Here is a 21,629-nt window from a genome sequence, read left to right on the forward strand (position 1 = left end):
TAGCTCTGTTCCACCAAACAAATAGAAAAAAGTCAGCATGCTTGCTTTTGGGAAAGTTTCAGGTGGTGGTGGTGGTGGGGTTGTTCATAAACAACAGTCATCAAGGACACCTTACCTGTAATTATTTTTAGCCTGTTGCCAACAGTGGTAATATACAGTGGTGTGTCAAAATTATTGCACCCCAGATACAGCCATCTCTTAGATATTTAGTGCCATGTGTGCTGTGCACCTCTAAATGCCATCATTTTCTTAGATGGAACAAAGTGACCCTGCAGATTTCATTATCTACTCCTTCATTCCGCGTCCCATTAACAGAAACCATTACCAGCCAACATACATGTTCTGTAGCAGAGGAGTCTCCAGTTGTGGCACTTTGGGCTTCATCAAAGTGAAGTACCTGTAATGTAAACATGTTATTGATGACTACTTTGATACATCTTGAACTTGATGTGTGGCTGAAAATTGCTGTATATATGCAATCAACAATGTCTCTCCATTTTATGCTAAATCTCCAAAGACTGCATTGATCCCTTTTTAATACCCCCCACCGGCCAATCATAAATCAGATTCCGCAATAAGTTAGATGGTGCTATGGTGCTATCACCATGGTGATACCATGGTGCTGTCATGTCACCAGCCAGATGGCCCATCTTGTTACCTTATTTAAAAAAAAAAAAATGAATCACTGCTGTGATATAATACCTATCAGTGGCACAAAGATTACACTGCCAAGGGCGCTTTGCAGCTTGCTGCTGCAAGATTTTGCTTCACACCTCTGCTGCCGTGGAGCCCAGGCTACAGTGATTCTGGCGGCACATTGGTGATACAGTAGTGGCAGGGGCATGTCAAGTCATGGTTGTGCTTTGAGAGCAGAGGGTGTTTCTGGGCCCAGAAAATGGCTGGCATAGGTCTGGGGAAATCCGCAGATGATCGGGCAGCATACTGGAGGGAGGATAATTAATCCACCCCCACTGTAGGCTATCCGATTGTAAAAATTATTTTTCTTACCTCCTGCTGTTTGTTCGATCACCCACCTCACCTTAACATGTAGTGTGCACCCTCTTGGTGAGGCTGCATGCTATAGCTATATGCTATAGCACATTGGAGGATAGGTGTGGGGTATTAATTGCATTTGTCCTCACAATGTTGTGGAAAATCAAGTGATTAACAAATAGCGAAACAAAATAGGCTCTCTATAGGGAAAGCAGACGAATTCTGCTTCATTCTTCATTAACCTTCATTAAGGTCTATTCATAAGACTTTGACAGTTTGTTAAGATGCGAGATACAGTGATCAACATTTTTCCAAAGGTCATTGAGCAAGATATGAGTCTCTTCCTTTGGCCAAGGAGCTGTCACTCCTTTTATAACAGTCTTCCTACTAAATTGTAATGTGTCACAGCCCAATCCTATGCATGTCTACTCAGAAGTACGTCCCATTAGATTCAATGGGGCTTACTCCCAGGAAAGTGTGGATAGGATTGGGCTGCAAGTCAGTATAGCCACCATTGGGCTAGCTGTCATATGTAAATATGCTTATATAATCTAATATTGTCTTGTAAATTACTTGAGCAACAGTTTATCTGTATTTGTAGTTGAAAGAGCAAAGTACTTGGATTTTAAAAACTGAATACATGCATCCCTACTATGTGTTTGATTTTTAACCCAAGAATTGGTCTGCTGTCTTGGTTCCTCCTCCTCCTACTGCTCTGGGGCCACTGCCCGCTTGCCAGCTACAGCCTGTGGCCAGGGACTGGGCACGGGGCTGGGCGCGGTGACTGCCATTGGCGGGAGATGTGGCAACTCAGCAAGTGGGAGGCGGGAACCACAAAGGCACCCCTGCTTGCTGCTGCTGGCCACCCTCGGGGGGGGGGCTGCTGGCAGGTGCGCAGAGCTAGGAACCCAGCCACTCAGCGGTGTGCAGGGGAGAGTGCTGGTTGCCCTCAACCACTCAACTGCCCTTTCTCCTCCTTGCTGTTTTTCAGAGGCAACCCTCCCACACTATTGAAGCAGAAAGGCCAGGAGCATGAGAGAGGCAGCTCAGCCCGGCACACCAGACGGCATCCTCTGTGCTGAAAGTGGGGGGGGGGCTGCCCCTGAGCCTCCATGTCTCCTGGCTACTGGAGGACTCGGCTGGGGGTGAGGCAGGGAGGACTTCCAAGAGGAGGGGGCACAGGGGGGTACAGAAGGTAGTGGCTGCCGGGTTGGACAGGCTGAGGAGGCACCCCGGTGGAGGAGAAAGGCTGAGCCAGGAGGAGGAGCTCAGCACAGCAGTGCTAGTAGAAACCTGCAGGTGGGTGCAACAGGGGTCCCCACTGCACCACCACTGCCACCATATTGGGGGTCAAGGGGAGGCCTTTTGTCACACACACACATACACACACACACACACACACACACACACACACACACACACATACACACACACACTGTCTGGCTGTAGCAGTCGTGCTCGCCATCCTGCATTTTCTGGGAAGGGCACACTTGACCGGACGGCCTGCATGGGGAGGAGGGAGGGGCATGCGGGAAGCTTCTTGTGGACAGGTGGCTTTGTTGTCACCCGCATGTTGTTGCCCCACTAAGCTGCTACCCCCTGCACCCCCTTAGCTACTCCACTGCCCCAGTTTGAAGGTGCTGGTGTCACAACCACTTCTTCATGAACAGGGACATGTACTTCTTGAACAGGGTGGTGAACAAAAATGTGGTTAACACCTATGCTGACACGGGAGGAAGCAGATATAGCTGCTTTGCGCTAGAGAGGAATGTCTCATGTGCGCAGAATTTTGTTTGACACTGTTTGTCCTTGGCATTTTCTCTGCAGTGCCATTCAGTATTACAATACTTTTAAGTCAGGTCATGCCACATCAATATCAGCTACATAGTATCAGGATTTGTTTCAAGAGATGAAGGTACATATTGCATAGGCTTTCATTGACCAATCAGGTGAGCTGGAAGAACCAGGTGAGAATCAGATGATCTGGGAGATCCAAACATGTACCGCTGCACGCTAATTCGTTTCAGGTAAGTATTGATATGCAGTGTTAGGAACTCGAGTCAGGTGACTCAGACTCAAGTTGTGAAAATACATGTTTTTCAGTGCGACTTGTGAGTTGCACCTGTGGAAGACTCTGAAAAAGACTCAAGTCAGGCCCCCCTGACTTGGTACTCGTCCCCACATGTGCTGACTTGAGTCTGTCTGTGTCTGGAAGTGCCCGCTTACTGTTTCTGCTGCATGGAAAATCTCGTGGAGCAAACATTCTAACAGCAAGCAGCAGGGAGTTCTAGCTGGGAGGCAGGAAAGGGTTCATGCGAGCAGAAGGGAGAGGTGGGACTGGGCTCTCTTTTCCCATTTCTGGCAGAAAGGAAGGGACAGATGATCATTGGGCAAAAGATGGGCATTCTCATATTTCCATTGACTGAGAGAGGGCAGGAGGAGGAGGAGGGTGAGGAAACCCTCACTGAAGGTCCAGCTGTAGTGGGACAACTTCTGAGTAGGGGTGCCAAGGATCGGGTTGTCCTGGTAAGTCTCCAAATTGCTGCTGGTTACCCTCCTCCCTCTCACCGCTTCTGTCCTGGCTCTCACTCAGTCCCTCCCACCAGTGGCATAGCTAGGTCATTTGACACCCGGGGCCCACAAATTTTTGTCACCCTGTGATATCCATGCCCCTGGAGACGTCACAGGGCAGGTCTTCTCCCAGGGGCCAACAAGGGGCTGCAGACTTACCCTGCTGGCGCAGATCACAAGGAGCCGAGAAAAGTGGTTTGCTGACCCGGTTTAATTGCGTTATTGCTTTCACATTCCTCAGGGGCCTTGTTACTTCACAAGGACCCCTGCCACAAGTCTCTCAACATGACAGATGACGCAGTCTTTGAGTCTTTCTTCCTCCGTCCAGGTAGGTGCCTGGGTGACACACCCCATATGACATAATTAATTATTTAATTATTATTATTATTATTAATTACATATTAATTATTAATTCATTCACAGTTTTATACCACCCTTCCTCTAAGCAGCTCAGGGTATAGTTCCTCCCCTTATTTTGTCCTCACAACAACCCTGTGAGGTAGGTGAGACTGATAGTAATAGTCATGACATGAAATGAATAGTAATAACGGCCAGAAAATAAATGCAGTAAATATTTCCCCACAAGCAAGAGATGAAATTCTGCATCAAATGGTGCATAACATGATGGTATTATTCCTAAAAGCCATGATTTCCAGAATTTTGGTCACTAGGGTGTCACACACAAACACCCCCTCCAGGTCCCCCACCCCCCTCCACCCCTCCAAAACAGGTCTCATTGGCCTGTTTTGAGTTAAGGCATTGATTCTCAAACCTTTAGCACTGGGACCCACTTTTTAGAATGACAATCTGTCTGGGACCCACTGGAAGTGATGTCATGGCTGGAAGTGACATCATCAAGCAAAATAAAATAAATAATTATAAATAATAAAATGAAAAAAAACAAATAAGGCGAAGCCAGCCCTGTTCCACCAAGTGAATTTTCTCTGTAGCCTGTCTGCAAGAACCCCCTCCCCCCAAAAAAACTATCAGTAAGATTTTCAGCCCTCCCCAGTGCCCAATTCAGTGTAAATTCTACTATTTCAAGCATGGCACTATCAGGACCCACCTGGCTTTACACGTCTAAAAACAAATAAAATGAACCTTACCAGCTGAAGCCTGTTTTATTCTTTGGGGGGGGGGGTGCTGCCTTCTGGAGCATTTGTTGAGCTCCACTTACATCAGATTGGGACCATGCAGCTAGCCTGATTTGACCAGCAGCCAAAGCATGTTTGCTTACTCATGAGTAAACGCAACCATGTGGCTTACTTTCGCTTTCCATAGGGTTCAATACATTAGTCTGCTTGGAGGAAGGGACTTCCTTCTTGGGTGTTTTTTGGGGGCTGCTTTCATTGGATAGGAACCATTCTGGTGCCGTTGGATTCCCCTCAGCCTGCCCTTTCCGACGGACTAAGGCAAGTTCGCCTACTGCTCACGAGTAAACATGCTATATGGCTCGGTTTCACTTTCCCTAGGACTTCCCTAGGGGCAGTGACTTGACAACTTGACTCAAGACGTGCCACGCTGGGTTTTCCCATCCCTGTTGATATGTGCAGCAGCATAGATGTACACTCATGCTTTCTGAAATTTTCAATAAAACCTCCCCTGGGTAGCAGAGATTCAGGGAAAGTCAGACCTCTATAACCTTGTCACACTACAACAATAGCAAGTAAGTCAGCAAATAATTAGAGTGCTCTCTTCTCCTGCCTCTTACTTTAAAGTTAAAGTTACTGTGCTTCACTTAGACATAGCATTTATTTGGAGCAGCCTGCAATAATTGGGAACAAATACAGTCTTTAAAAATTGAAGAATGGGTTAAAGAAACCTTAAAGTATAAAAGGAGTGTTGGGTTGCAATACTATGCACATTTTGCACCTCAAACTGTGTGATTACTGTGAGTCTTACTTCTGAGTAAACATGCATAAACATCAGCTGCATGACTTCTAAAATTCAATCTTATTCCTTGCGATGCTGAAGCATGTAGCCCCACCATGAAGGTGCACCCTGTATGCTATGGTGGTGGTGGTGGTGGGGGGGTGATCAGAAGGCCTCCTCAAGGGAAGGGAAAATATTGAGGGGGGAGTTTAGAGTGCAAAGAGTGGACCTCCGGGTAGGCCCCCTGATGACCTATGAGCTTCCTTAGAGAAATGCCAGCTCTTAGCTGGCAGAGGTCCAAGGAGAGTAAGGGAGGCGAGGCAGGCTGAAACAAGGGGGCTATGATTCAGCATTTGAGTTTGCTGCAGCAATCTGCTTCCTCTGGCCCACTCCCCCTCTCTTGCTCACCCCCAAATTCACCCAGAAACTACCTCCCCCTTCCCGCCCACAAAATGCACCCACAACAACTTAATGGTACTGGCCCGGTCCAGCAGTCACAGCAGCATGGCTCTGATGGTCTGTGTGCCATCATTGGGACTTCTATGACAGTGGAACTGTCGTGAGGTCAAGCATAAAATTGGGCTGTTAATCTTAGCGTGTCTACTCAGAAGTAAGACCCCTTTTGTTCAATAGAACTCAAGAGAAGGGAGAAAGTAAATGGGGAAGGAGTTCCAACTGTATAGCTATGGAAGCCCCTCTCCTCCATTTTCTCTTCCTATTCAAGGGGCAGGCAGAGGCCCAGTGCTAGCCTTAGGAGTTGCGGGACCCAATGCAAAATATTTTTGTGGGGGCCCACCCTCATAGCCCCCCAACTCACCAGGATGAGCTGCATTGGTGAGCCACCCAGCATCAGTGTCACCACTGGGGTGGGGGGTGATTTCAATTAGACCCAGGGACAGGCAGGAGGGAGGGCTGTCCAGAGACAATGATGTGCTCACTGGTCTCTCCTCATGATGCCTCAGTGTGGTGGATTCCATGCCAGAGTGTTGCGAAGCGAAGTGCTGGCTGCAACTCTGCTTGCTGCCCCAGTGTGGCAAATTGCCCTAAGGCTAGCACTTTCCCAGTCCTGCACCCTATGGTCCATTTGCAGTTCCCTCCTACACTGATAGATTCAAGGATCCTCTGCGTAAATACATACACTCTGCAAGTGGCCTTACATAGTACTAGTGCCTCTGCATGTGAAGTCATGAGACAATAGATGGCAATGTTGCACTGTATCTACAAATCTGGTCCTGCTGTCACACCTGTTTTCTCCCATATCCAGCTCCTTACCCCTTTTTCCTTTGTCTCTTGTATTCATTGAATTGTTAATCTACAGGTGAGGTTTGTCTCAGCTTTACATATGGTACCCGAGGATGTATGCACTTTCAAAGTAATCACTAAACCCTAAGATGCTCTTGCCCCATTTTTGAATGCGTGGCAAAAATGGGTGAGCCGTTTAGAAATTGATCCTCCCCTCTTGCCCCACCTACAGCCAATGAGGTATATTTCACCGGGGGGGGGGGAGCAAAGGGAGAAATGGTTGACATTTATATGCAGACATCATCCCTTTCTGTGGCTATTTGTATTCTGTTGCTGCAGTAACTAAATCCCAGTGCAGAGCACTGAAGAAGGAAACTGGGAGAGGGTGAAAACCTCCCTGTGCTCCGTGGTAGTTAGGTAAATCTGTAATGGGCATGTGTATAATCTGCCTTTCAAGGACTTTAGTAGAGCAACGTTTGTGAGGAATATCGGTGGGGGATTCAAACATTGTTAGCTTTGCCCCAAATCCAGCAACCCAAAACGACCACGTATGCATTGCTGTCCCACTGCCAGGGAATAGCCCCAACAACAGAGGGTAGGGGAGAAACACCAGCACCAAATCTAGGGGCAGCAGGAATAGTGCGGCTTGCTGCACATTTCCCCTGAAGCCAAGATGAACCCCCCAATAATGGATGGAAATTGACTGAGGTCAATTCCCGTCACCATCTTCCACTTGCATTTAGTGCAAAGTCCTGCAGTGTGGCTCAGACCAGAACACAGCCTGAAACTGTGAATGAAAATGGAAGAATTCATTTTGAAGATGCAATTGTCAGTATTAAGGCTATGCAAGGTGCACTTGTATTTTCAACCAATGTCTGCAGTCCTAGGCCCTTATCTTTGAGTCTGTATGAAATTCATCATTGCTGCACTTGGAAGACTTGTGGAACCAGGTTGGGGCAGCACATCCGAACTGAATCCCAGTGATTGATGCAAAGTCTAAAGGGAGAGAGCTTTAAAAGAAAGAGGGAGCTGGGCAGAGAGGGAGAGGAAGGTAGGGAGGCAAAGGTGAGAGAGAAAGAGAAGGCCAGGCAAAAGTGAGAGTAAAGACAAAATATTAGGAAAAGGAGTAAAATGACAAGAGGCAGAAGGTTGGAAGACAGGGAAGTCTTATCAAAGTGTGGCACACAAAAGTTAGGAGACAGATGGAGGAGAGAAGCGGTAGAAATGCAAGGGGCAGAGAAGAGAGGAAGGAAAGAACATGCAAAGGCTGGGAGGCTACAAAGGACAGGTGGAGAAAGCTGTGTGAAACAACTGTGGAAGGACCTTCTGCAGCAGTGAAGAATCTGGAGAAAGACCCCAAGTAGCGCAGGCAGGCCCCAGAGATTGAGAACCAGGATTATCCCTTTCCTACACCAGCCCATACCCAGATGCCAACTCCTTGGGGCCAGCAGTCACTCCTCAGAAGATAAACCCCAAGCGCTCACCTCTAGTTCTTAGATCTGAAGCAAGAAAGGTACCCTAATCCCCTGAAAACCTGGATGCCTCTGCACTACTGGTTTCCTGTAAAAACCCTGCAATAAATGACTGCCTCCTCCCATCTTGTTCCTGTTGGTGTGTCCTTGTCCCCCTACAATGTTGAGTTTCCCACATGGGATGGGGCGGGGTGCGGGGAGGGAAGGCTCTCTAGACAGTGTTCCTATGCTGGGCTCTTTCAATGCAATTGAGACCCTGGTTTTTTCAGAGTTGTTCCAACCACATGGAAAGATCCTTTCCTGTATACACTCTTCTATGTGCTTCCTTCAGACCAAACTGTGGGTTGGGACCCACTAGGTAGGTTGTAGCCAATTTCAGGTGAATCCCCATTCATTTCAATATGTATTTTTAATACATTAGACTTGATGCTGCCATGGTATGTGACTGCATTTGGGAAAATGTTACAGATCTGTACTTTTAACAAGCTACTATAAATAGCTTTTAACAGTAATAGTCAATGGGGCTTACTTCCGGATAAATGTGGATATGATTGCAGCCTTTGGGATGTTTGAGGAATTTTTCTCAGCAACTGCTTGGGAGGGTTAGGAAGGCTCTTTACTCTCAATAAATTTTAAACTTATACTTATTGTAAACTTTTAACTTAGTTAGTTAGTTAGTTAGTTAGTTAGTTAGTTAGTTAGTTAGTTAGTTAGTTAGTTAGTTAGTTAGAGTTGATTTTGTAATATGGGGTGTTAAAAGTTTCCTGCTTGAGAACCACTGCTTAGATTTTTTAAATGAACACATCTATAGAGCAGAGGTTCTCACACATTCAGCACTGGGACCCACTTTTTTAGAATGAGAATCTGTCAGGACCCGTTGGAAGTGATGTTATGACCGGAAGTGACATCATCAAGCAGGAACATTTTTAACAATTCTAGGCTGCGAACTTACCCGCACTTACCCAGGAGTAAGTCCCACTGGCTATCGTTAAAAAATTATACATAGTAGCTTGTTAAAAGTACAAGTCTGTACAGGTTCCCAAATGCAGTCACATACCAGGGGAGGATCAAGTCTAATCTATTAAATATAAAATATTGAAATGAATGGGGACCCACCTGAAATTGGCTCATGACCCACCTACTGGGTCCTGACCCACAGTTTGAGAAACACTGCTATAGAGCATGCCAAGGCAGTCCCACTTCAGTTACTATGAACTTTATTTTAAACACAAGTGTCACCTGAAATTACTTTTGAGTGGAGTTTTGCTGATTGTGTGTACAGTGATACCTGGTGAAAACAAAACACCTCTGCCTGAAACAACTGTTCTTTATTCTGTCTGTCTGAATGAATCCCAAGAAAAGCATACTGTCAATATTTTGCAATTTGTTACAGGAGTCAAAAAGAGAAAAGCAATAAATCAGGTAGAACAATCCTAAGATCAGTAACAGGGGATGGGAAAAGATTATTTGGAATCAAAAAGGATACCAGTTGCGCAGCCCCAGCATGCACCATCATAACTAAGTCACAACTGTCAAATCCAACGAGGTGCTCTAAGAGATTTTCATTGGCACTTAATCAGAATGCTATCAAATGTTTAATCCAGAATTCAGTTAGCACCAGAGGCGTTGCAAGAGGGGGGGCAACGCACTAAGTTTTGCAGAGAGCATCCCTGCAGCGTGCAAGCGGCTCCTCCCCTCCCCTTTGGAGCCATGTGGGCGGGGGTGGGGGAAACTGAGGCGAATGGCTCCTGAGGGGAGGGGGAGGAGCTGCTTGCATGCTGCAGAGAGGCTCTCTGCAAAACTTAGTGCGCCGCCCCCCCTCTAGCGACGCCTCTGGTTAGCACAAAGACACATGAAGTCAGTTTCATGAAATCACTGTAATGGAACCATTACTTGTGGAATGTAAGGAAGCATGAAGGACCACTGAAAGTTTCATTTCCTGTCCCAGGCTTCACATAGAACAAAACACTTGAGGATTACATCTCAAACCTAATTTACATCAAGTTGATTGTGGTCAGAAGGCATTTGTTTGAACGATTGAAAATAAAATAAGACTAATGTTTTAGAATTATAAAGCTCAACATTATTAACTAACACCAAGATGAAGTGAATACAATGAATAGATGCCTCTTTCTCTCTTAGCACTGCAACACGGAAGAGATAAGGGGGTTGTTCATGTTTTTTAAGTTGTACTCTGTTCTTAAATGACTGAAATCTTGCCCAAAAATAAAATTGTGTTAGAACGTTTTTCAGTTATTAAAAAAAAAAATGGGTGCATTGCAACAAATGACACTGGAGGATCTTCACTTACTGCAAGTTCTACAGCACCACTGACAGCGCCTCCTTCAGTGCCTGATTCATTGAATTCCACAAAGGACTTGTGGATGGCCTGGGACACAAAGAGGTGTTTCTGTGATATCCCAGAAAAATCAGCTTTGTCTCGATCAAAAGGAAGAGTCATTTCCATCTTCCTCAAGGACTCCTTGAGATCACTCTCCTCTTCTAATTTAAACCTGGGTAGGTGCACAGTTACTTTCTGTAGAGGCATGTTTGATGGACTGCACAACTCTGTCAGCTGCTTACAGGTAAGAGAACTTGCAAGCTGGAATGGAAGAAATCACAGAGACATGATTGGATTTGCTGTTGCTGCTGCTATTGCTACTTGCAAGGCTTTGCATGCATTGTGAGCACACCAGAGATTCATAACCTGAGTGGGCACTGTACTGTACAGGCAAACTAACAGAACACACAGTGAGAATGAAGGTCCTGTTTACCACAGCAGCATTGCACATTGAATGTTTAAACTATTCTTCCCTGCCAGGTCATACTTAAATTAGGCCTTATAGGTCAAATGTGACCAACATCCTCTGGACAAGTTCCAGGGCTGAAGTGCCCTAGGAGACCACTTCTGTTGCCTGCCATGAGGTCTCCTGAGGAAGATAGGAACAGCCAGTAATGGGCAATAGCACCACGTTTTGCTGGCAGCAATTTATGTTTGTTGTCCGTGCTCTTGCCCCACAATGCCCCATGTGGCATTCTGCAACACTCTGTGGGCGACTGTGGGTGAAAGAAATGGTTGCTGGGCAACAGTTGCTTTGATCAGCTTATTGTCACCAGAGGCAAGTGCAACACACACCACAGTTCAGATACACACTCAGATACAAGGGGTCCCACAAGAAGGCATCTTCCTAGGAGCCCAAGCCCAGGGCTGGCCCTGCTTCCTTATACTGAGTCAGGTCACTGGTCCATCTACTCCAGCACTGACTGCTGTGATTTGCAGGAGTGCCTCGCTGAGAAGCCTTTCCCAACTCTGCTGCTAAGGGGAGGTGCCAGGGAATGGACCTGGAACCTTCAGCATGCAAAGGATGAGTTCTTCTAGGGAGCAGTGGCCTCTCCTACTCACAACTCAGACACCTTTAAACAAATACCTTTACAACACTGAAATGGCCATCACCAGTGTCCCCGGGGAGCAGTATAAACATACTCAGGTCATCTTTTTCATAGGGCAGCTCAAGTTTTTCATAGGGCAGCTCAAGCACTTGAAGTGGTGGGTGATCTGTGCTGACATAGTTAAACATTCCAGTCTGAACCATCATTGGCACGTTTTTGCTCTCGTTCTGCGACAAAGAAAAACATCCTGTCGTATCAGGCTGACCACATATTGGAGATCGTATTGGCGCAACTATACAGTATTTACGTACCACTTTTACCCGCTATTTTGCTATATTCTGCTGATCATTTTTAAACAACAACAGTATTTATATACCGCTTTTCAACCAAAACGTTCACAAAGCGGTTTACAGAGAAAAATCAAATAACTAATGGCTGGGTAAACTGTGTTTAAAAGTTTAAAGTTTAAAACTGTGCTTTAAACTGTGTAATGTTACTGTTTGCTTTTGTGTAATTCATTATAAACTGCCCCAGAAAATTTTAGGTGCCTGGAAGTCTTGTTGAAATGAGGAGGATGAAAAGGAACAAGAATGGAAACCAAGTACTCCCTGGGTAAATTTCTTGGTGATGCCTTACCTTATTCACCCAAAAAGGTGCTTCTATGGTATTTTTTTCCTCAAAACCAAACTTCCATTTTCCTTTGAAGTACGTGGCATTCACAAGCACTAGAGCACTATCAGGTTCAAGATTACCAGGGGAGAAAAACTCCTTGATTTTACCTTTTGTGGAGAAAGTGATTCAAAGAAGCAAAATCTCAGTACGAATGATCAGTTTATGCTTTTCCCAAGTATTTTCTTCACATTGTTGTGAAAAGTCAAGTGACTAGCAGGAGTCACTTGCTAATAGCACGAGTCACTTGCTATTTTGCTAAAGCAAAATAGATTCTATACAAGAAAAGCAGAAAAATTATCAAGTATCTTCCATTTTCACTTTTCCAAAGTGAAAAGTCCATTTCTAAGCCTGTGATAGTTTGTCAACAAGTGAGATGCAATGATCAACATTTTGCAAAAGGGCAGTGAACCAATAAATCCTTCTTTTCTGTTTCTTTGGCTTTTAGCCCAGGAACTGTGGGAAATCTTGGGATCTTCCTGCTAAGAGTCAGTCAGTATAGCCACCACTGGCTTAGCTGACATATGATGTATTCTAATAATTATACACATACATGTAGATATACTTGGATCCAGTTGTATTGTGACTGTGTTCTGCCAGAATGTATGTTTCACAGGGTAGAGTGTTTTCCAGTGGCATGAAAGTTGGGCCACTATTGCACGCTGTCAGGCTGCTGCTGCAAATGGCAAATTGTGTGGTGCGCATGGACATGGCTGTGGACAGTCTATTTTTTTTTCCGGACAGTGTCTGGACATCATGGACAGTGAGTGTGGGCCATGGGCAGCAAGGGGAAGTAACAGGAAGTTTCAGGACAGAAATGGGGTCATATAAGGAGGAGTGTATCCAGCAGCCCTTACACGCACTGAGGCTATCTCCCATTCTTCAGCCTGGCCCTCCCCCCTCTGCCCCTCTTGCTCTCCCACCCATATAGCAGGCATAGGTCCAAAGTGACCCACAGTCCATCAGGGGGACTACACAGGCCTCCTGATCGCGCCCCCACCACAGCATGCAGCACACACCTCCATGGCACACCTAAAGGTTTATCTATGTTTGTAGTTGCAAAAGCAAAATACGAATATTTTTAAAATCCAGTAAATGCATCCCTACCATGTGTTTCAACCCAATCATTGATCTGCAATCTGGTTTTTTCCATTTCCATTCCAAAGTCAACTCTTTCCAGTTCACTATTGTACAGTTCCTTAATGCATCGTAAGTAATGCTGAAAGGTACAAAATCAAATGTTATTCCTCATACTGTCCTGAGAGGTTCTGACCTTTCCCATGCTAGAAATGGAGAAATGCCAAGCGTTTTTGTTTAGATAATAATCCTTGATGAGTGACCGGGACCACTAAGAGCTGGCATCGGGCCTGGGACAAGATGACCGATTACCCTCCCCTTCCTAAATTTTCGTACACATCACGTATTACTGCAGTTTTGAAACAAGTTTTTAATTGACAAATTTAACTTAGCATGAGTAGAATTGAAATTAAATGAAAACTTTTATCAGAATGGGATAATGCTCTTATTTTGAGCAGTGCTATTGTTTTTCTTTTCTTCTACCATAGCAAAGTCCTTCTCAACTGCTTTTTCTTCTAACAATGCACAGGCATCCAAGGACTAGCTTTCACTATCTCCCTCATTACCATGTGATGATTTTGAAACAAAGCCCAGGTGAAATCAAGACACATCGGATACGGTGGTAGAGTCTGCTACCATCTCCACCTCTCCTTCTGGGTTCAATTCTCCCCCCACCCAGTTCCGCTCTCCCCCGCCTTCCCCTGCTCTCCTCTTGCCCCCCAAAGCTGCACCGCCACCTGGTGGTGCCACTTAGTGGTGGCAACCTCAAAGAGTCCTATTCCTGGTGTGGAGGTCCAGTGCCAACTGGTGCTAGCCCAGCGCCACTGCTCCTACCTCTCCGGATGCCACAAGCATGCTTTATGGTAAGTTTGTGACACCCAGCACGGGCAGTACGCGGGCAGTACACCAGAAGCATGCTTCGAAACTCAGAATTGGGATCTGAGAGCTATTTGATCTAACAAATCTATTAGCGATCTATTTGACTTAACAAATGAGTCACCAGAATGCATGGGGTAATAGAAATGCTTTGCAAGTGGATTAAAGCTGTAATAGAAACACAGCCCTGGAAAGGCTGAAATTGAGGTACCCAAATTTATTTTGCAATCCATTTATTTTGTATTGTAAACACTGTAGTTTGTTTTGTCATGGCTTGGGCCTTCTGTGAAGCCTGGACCTTGGGGATTTTGCACACCTCCCCTCCCTGGCCTGACTGCTACATGGAAAAACCTAACAAAAGTCCACCAGGGCTCAACTGTTGCCCACATTTCTTGCATATATTTTGAACCTATCCTCTCCAGGACAGATGTAGTTCTCACAACAAAACAGAATGATTTCTAGGAGCATTCATACAGTCTCTGTACCAGGACATGGTACCAACTTTTCAAGATATTTGCTCATTCATGGAAGCCTGACAAAGAATGTATGATTTGAATGCACTCTGCCAAGGTTTGAAAGGCTAGATATTCCAGTGAAATGCATCAGCTCCATGGCTCATGCAATTCTCCCTGCCTTTACTGAGGGTTCCAGCTTCCCATCTCACATAGAGGACATAAGAACATAAGAACATAAGAACAGCCCCACTGGATCAGGCCATCGTCCCATCTAGTCCAGCTTCCTGTATCTCACAGCGGCCCACCAAATGCCCCAGGAAGCACACCAGATCACAAGAGTCCTGCATCCTGGTGCCCTCCCTTGCATCTGGCCTTCTGACATAGCCCATTTCTAAAATCAGGAGGTTGTGCATACACATCATGGCTTGTACCCCATAATGGATTTTTCCTCCAGAAAATTGTCCAATCCCCTTTTAAAGGCGTCTAGGCTAGATGCCAACACCACATCCTGTGGCAAGGAGTTCCACAGACCAACCACATGCTGAGTAAAGAAATATTTTCTTTTGTCTGTCCTAACCCGCCCAACACTCTATTTTAGTGGATGTCCCTTGGTTCTGGTATTATGTGAGAGTGTAAAGAGCATCTCCTTATCCACTCTGTCCATCCCCTGCATAATTTTGTATGTCTCAATCATGTCCCCCCTCAGGCATCTCTTTTCTAGGCTGAAGAGGCCCAAACGCCGTAGCCTTTCCTCATAAGGAAGGTGCCCCAGCCCCGTAATCATCTTAGTCGCTCTCTTTTGCACCTTTTCCATTTCCACTATGTCTTTTTTGAGATGCTGCGACCAGAACTGGACACAATACTCCAGGTGTGGCCTTACCATAGATTTGTACAACGGCATTATAATACTAGCCATTTTGTTCTCAATACCCTTCCTAATGATCCCAAGCATAGAATTGGCCTTCTTCACTGCCGCCGCACATTGGGTCGACACTTTCATCGACCTGTCCACCACCACCCCAAGATCTCTCTCCTGATCTGTCACAGACAGCTCAGAACCCATCAGCCTATATCTAAAGTTTTGATTTTTTGCCCCAATGTGCATGACTTTACACTTACTGACACTGAAGCGCATCTGCCATTTTGCTGCCCATTCTGCCGGTCTGGAGAGATCCTTCTGGAGCTCCTCACAATCACTTCTGGTCTTTACCACTCGGAAAAGTTTGGTGTCATCTGCAAACTTAGCCACTTCACTGCTCAACCCTGTCTCCAGGTATTTATGAAGAGGTTGAAAAGCACCAGTCCCAGGACAGATCCTTGGGGCACACCGCTTTTTACCTCTCTCCATTGTGAAAATTGCCCATTGACACCCACTCTCTGCTTTCTGGCCTCCAACCAGTTCTCAATCCATGAGAGTACCTGTCCTCTAATTCCCTGACTGTGGAGTTTTTTCAGTAGCCTTTGGTGAGGGACCGTGTCAAACGCCTTCTGAAAGTCCAGATATATAATGTTCACGGGTTCTCCCGCATCCACATGCCTGTTGACCTTTTCAAAGAATTCTATAAGGTTCGTGAGGCAAGACTTACCCTTACAGAAGCCATGCTGACTCTCCCTCAGCAAGGCCTGTTTGTCTATGTGTTTTGAGATCCTATCTTTGATGAGGCATTCCACCATCTTACCCGGTATGGATGTTAGGCTGACCGGCCTATAGTTTCCCGGGTCCCCCCTCTTTCCCTTTTTAAAAATAGGCGTGCCATTTGCTATCCTCCAATCTTCTGGCACCGTGGCCGTTTTGAGGGACAAGTTGCATACCTTAGTCAAGAGATCTGCAACTTCATTCTTCAATTCCTTAATAACTCTTGGGTGAATGCCATCAGGGCCCGGTGACTTATTGATCTTTAATTTATCAATGAGGTCTGAAACATCTTCTCTTTTAACCTCTATCTGACTTAACTCCTCGGTCAGGAGGGGCCGTTCGGGCAGCGGTATCTGTCTGAGGTCTCATTTAATTTCTCTGCCATCTCTAAGTCTCCTTTTATCTCCCCTTTCCCTCCCTCACCATCCAGAGGGCCAACCGCTTCTCTGGCGGGTTTCCTGCTTCTAACATATTTGAAGAAGCTTTTATTATTCCCCTTAATGTTGCTGGCCATGCGTTCCTCATAGTCTCGCTTGGCCTCCCGTATCACCTTCTTACATTTCTTTTGCCACAGTTTATGTTCCTTTTTATTCTCCTCATTAGGGCAAGACTTCCATTTACGGAAGGAAGCTTCCTTGCCCTTCACAGCCTCTCTAACTTGGCTCGTTAGCCATGTGGGCACCCTCCTGGATTTAGTGGAACCCTTCTTCCTTTGCAGTATACACTTCCGCTGGGCCTCTATTACTGTTGTTTTAAGCAGCCTCCATGCACTCTGGAGAGATTGGACTCTTTTTACCCTCCCTTTCAACCTCCTTCTAACCAACCTCCTCATTTGAGGGAAGTCCGCCCGTCGGAAGTCAAGACCATTCTCACATTTTATGCTATCCTCTGCAGACAAGCCCTGTGGCCCGGGGAGGGGGGGGGCAAGGCCAGGAGACATGTCAGCCCTGGCAGGGCAGCTGGTATGGTCCCATTCTATCTCCATCCCCAAGTTCATTTTGTGCTTACATATCACTTGTTCACATTTGACATGGCTAGGTTTCTGAGGGTGGAAGTCAATGTTTTGTGGGAAAGAAGCAGTTGGCAGCCCCATGTTTCCTTCAGCAGGCACTTGCAGGGGATAATGGGTAGGAGGGGTGCATATCCTTCCTCTAACCAACTGCTTCTCCACTGTAAATGCTCCTATAAATTGTATCTCCTTGAACCTGACTCAGACTGCAGGAAGCATGGCTAGTGGAAGGGGGATATTTGGGGAAAGTGGGAAAGTTTAAGACCCCAATCCTTTCGATGTCCTCCACCCACCAGTGCAAGTGCACCAAGGAGGCAAACTCTGTTTCCTATGATGGGAGAGGCAGTACTTTTGTTCCCTTACCCTGGAGAAAGCCTTCACTTTCCCTATGGGCCTCCTCAGTCCTGTGCTATTTTGTTGTCCCACAGGGTGTAGGATATTGCTGCACGTGAGTGCTGCAGAGTCTACGCACTCCTGCCCCATTATGTATCCCTACCCAACCCCTGCACAGAAACACCCTGTTCCTCCTGCTTCCTCCCCATCCTTTCCTCCACCCACCCCCACCATTGCTTTACCTGGCACGATCAGATGGTGTCTTCGCCGCCCATGAGTGCACATGGCCACCAGCGACTGCAGCAGCAGCCCTGCTGAGTTCCCCAGCAGCATCAGCAAGCTAGACTACTTGCACAGTGCACACTGGATCCAGGCACTTCTGCCTGGATTCGAAACATGTCTGCTGGCAGAGCGTAGGTTCCACTGGTGTGGCATTTTGGAGAGAATCTAATAGTAAGCCTCTTTCCTTCCTTGCAGTTGATCCTCCCTGTAAATAGTCCCCCTTTTTTTTCTCTTGGAAACTATGAGTTAGGGAATTCAAGTTTGTCAAGCTAGCAGGTCCTGCTTTCTGTCCACATTCTGAGGGACAAATGAACTATTGACACTCAAATGCACCAGGGCTACACTGCAAATCTGTTGCAAAACAAAGTATTCAACCTTTGGATCACATCCAAAAGTCCACTCCTGCCCAGTCAGACATGTCTAGACAGTGAAGAAAAGCATTTACTAAGGAAATTCTTCTTCAACTTACCGGAGAATAATCAAAACCAATTGCTCCATACAGTCTGTTGACAATACTTAGGTCATAGTCTTTCATGAGCTGGCTGAGTTGTGATAATAATGTATGGAACTGGGAATGAAAACCTCCAGGTTCATCACACTGAGAGCCTGCATCGATCTGGAAACAGAGGAAGAACAGATTTTGCAAGACTGGCTAATTGGAGATGTGACTGAAGATCTTACAAAGCTACTTCCCTTAACATATGTATCTGCAGGAAACCCTCTAGGAACAGTCTCAGGATATGATTTCCAACAAGAATTACATCTAAGGAAATGTTTATGTATTTAAGGGCGCAATCCTATCCTGCACTGGGACAGGCAAGCCAAGAGGCTTGTGCTGTATCCAGCACAGGATAGGGGCCAGAATCGGCTCAGCCAGAGGCAAGGGGAAATTTCCCCCCTTACACCTGGGTAAAGTGCCCTGGTCCCTATGGGACACCTCTTGAGGTGTCACAAGTCCGAGGACTGCAGAGCGGCTTCAAGCCACTCTGAACTCCCCAGGAACGAGGCTCGGGATCCAGCATAACTGCTGGATCCCGCCTCCTACTCCCCACCTGCCCGCCCCAGGGGGCCACTCACCACCTGCCCCAGAACGTCTCCCTCCCACCTCCTCCCCGCCCACCCCAGAGCCTAGCATCAGCCCAGCTGGGCCAACACAAGGCTCGGTGCCTCTGTTGGTGGGGAGGCTTGTGTCAGCCTCTTACGGCACATTTGTGACCCTTGCAGCACATTTGCGACTCTTCTGGGCAGGTGCAAGTCCCTTGTAGCTCAAGATTGCGTTGCACGAGACTTACATTTTGTATTTTTTCTTATGGACAAATACTCAGGATAGCAGACTGCACCATAAAAATACTAAAGACCTATAAAACCCCCCAAAAACATAGAAAAAAGCAGCACACAAAAGAAAGCATTGCAATAAAATCAGAATGAAAAAGAAGTCTAACAGAAAACAGGCAACGGAGAAAACTAACCAACACAGGAAGATCTGCAGCCTGGCTGGAGGAGCTCCAGGGAGAGGTCCGAACCAAATTCTAGTGGGAAAGATTTCCAAAGTCCAGGCATCCCCACAGAGCAGGCCCGCTCCATCATTGTCATAAAACTAGCCACTGTCAGTGGCAACATATGTAGAACAGTCTCCGAAGATGACCGCAGGCATCTCATTGCATCCACTGCCCCTTGCAAGCTGCATACATGGATGGGCAATGGTCCCTTGGGCAATAGGCCAACCCACTTCTCCAGGAATAAGGAGTTCCAAATAAGGAAGCACCAGACCAGGTGCCAGGAATGGGAAACATGAGCTGATGGAGATGTCATAGAACTCAGTAAACTTGATGGCAGAACATCTTTTCACTCTTTGAGTGTCTGGGGAAGGGCCAATGATAGAAAGGCTCCCCATCACAGTCATGTTGCAAGACACTCCCTATGATGTGGAATCGCTCCACAGGCTGCGGGGGCAGGTGGTGTCGGAGAGCTATTCACCTCTAAACATTGCCATTACTATTTGCTAAAATGGAAAAAAGCGACCCTCCAAATTTATTTATTGATTCCTTTGTTCCCCTTCCCATTACTAGAAATCATTACCAGCCAGAATGCATCGTGTTTGGGTTCTGTTGCAGAGGAGTCTCCAGTTCTGGCACTCTGAACTTCATTGAAGTGAAGTACCTGAAATGCAAACATGATGTTCTTGACTTCTGTTGTGATAACTTTCATCTTGAACTTGATGAGTGGTTTTTGCTTTCGGTGAAATGACTGCAGACAAAGTGTTTGAGAAGCTAGAACTCTGGTTCTGAAACTTTTGAGCATTGGGACCTACTTTCTAAAACTACACTCTTTCAGGACCCACCTAGCTTTATGAGAACCCCCCCCCCCAAAATGTTTGACCTTATCAGCTGCTCAAGCCTATGTTTTTATCCTTTTTATCCTTTTATCCTCTCCCACAAAGGGGGAGACATTATGATTGATTGTATATATACAGCACCTTTCAAGATACAGGTCTAACCTAATTATCCATGGATTTTTTTACTTGCAGTTTTATCTCAACTTGATGAGAAGGGCCCTTTCAATTAAAGGGGAAAAAAGTCATTTAACAATAGCCTCATTAATGCAAGAGAGGGCAGCCGGCTGACAATTCATCAATCATTCTCTCTCCAGGCACTTAGAACAGCTTCCCTCCAAGGCAAGAAACCCCTCCCTTCCCCCTGAGCACAAGAAAAAAAGATAATCACTTTGCACTCTTTCCCAGTTCTGTTCTCTGGGTGAAGGGAAGAGGTCGCTGGCTTGGAGTGAAGCCTTTCTAAGCACTTGGAGAGAGACTGATTGATGGATTGTCTGCCTAATGTCTCTGTCTTACACCACAAAGAACAGCAAGGCTGTTTTTAAATCACCTAGCAAAGGGTGATTTTTAAATGGATTTGCTTTAATGTGATTTTTGCCATCCATGTGAGTTCTGGGAACAAAGCCCTCACGAATAACAAGACTCAACCTGAACTGCCCTTTTTGGAGGTGGTGAACCATAGTAAAAACATACAAAATCTGTAAAACAAACATACGAGCACACTAAAAGAACTGAAGACAGCAGCTGACAAATCTAGCATGAGTTTCACCCACTGAACTTTGCAGCACAAGCACAACTGCCTCCTTGAGACATTAAGATGGCAACTAGTCTGGCCAACTTAAAACTCCATTTGGTGGGAAATTCTATGCCAGGCAGAATTCTGCTCCAGGCTCGAGTGTTCACTTGGGCAGAATCCAGTGCAGGTTTCAGTGGTCCTCCTAGACTCCATTGTGGCACCTACTTGCATGCACTTTGCAGAGTCTTCCAACTTTCCTGCATTCCCCACACTCGCAATGACTGCAGAGAGCCATCCAGCACATCACTTTCATTCTCCAGAACAGTCATTCTCTTGATCAAGTAAGAGTGCAAGCGTACCCATAGAACTTATCAGAACAAAGTTGTTTGTTGCAGTTATTCCATATTCATTCATCTTGCCTCAAAGTCACTCTGTATCATACTTCACAACAGTGTAGAAGACCTACCTTTTCCATTTGGGCTGCAGTCTCACCTCTGGCACCTTTCAAGAGTGCGGCCATAGCTTGTAAGACATTGATTGGGGAGTAGATAATATTTTTATTCTCATCTTGCACTCTGATATAAGATAGACCAAATTCACTAATGGCAGCGCTAAGAGAGCTCATCTTGAAGCTGGTGACACCTGGAACACCAAGAGGAAGAGTTATCCTAAGTCTTCAAAGAG

The 21,629-nt window shown here is 46.0% G+C and overlaps 1 protein-coding gene across 1 annotated transcript in view; it reads right to left on the minus strand.

Annotated features, from left to right (window-relative positions):
• Positions 1 to 241: 241 nt before the first annotated feature.
• LOC136648354 (serpin B11-like) overlaps positions 242 to 21,629 on the minus strand; it is a 31,483-nt gene continuing 10,095 nt past the window's right edge. The window contains exons 2-9 of the mRNA XM_066624464.1: positions 21,412 to 21,587; positions 19,957 to 20,037; positions 18,347 to 18,493; positions 13,317 to 13,428; positions 12,177 to 12,319; positions 11,579 to 11,767; positions 10,462 to 10,752; positions 242 to 397 (exon numbers count right to left, since the gene is read on the minus strand). Of these exons, the coding sequence (XP_066480561.1) occupies positions 242 to 397; positions 10,462 to 10,752; positions 11,579 to 11,767; positions 12,177 to 12,319; positions 13,317 to 13,428; positions 18,347 to 18,493; positions 19,957 to 20,037; positions 21,412 to 21,587 (1,295 nt within the window). The remainder of the gene's footprint in view (positions 398 to 10,461; positions 10,753 to 11,578; positions 11,768 to 12,176; positions 12,320 to 13,316; positions 13,429 to 18,346; positions 18,494 to 19,956; positions 20,038 to 21,411; positions 21,588 to 21,629) is intronic.

Source organism: Tiliqua scincoides, chromosome 4 (assembly GCF_035046505.1).
Source record: "Tiliqua scincoides isolate rTilSci1 chromosome 4, rTilSci1.hap2, whole genome shotgun sequence".
In the NCBI taxonomy this organism is placed as follows: Eukaryota; Metazoa; Chordata; class Lepidosauria; order Squamata; family Scincidae; genus Tiliqua; species Tiliqua scincoides.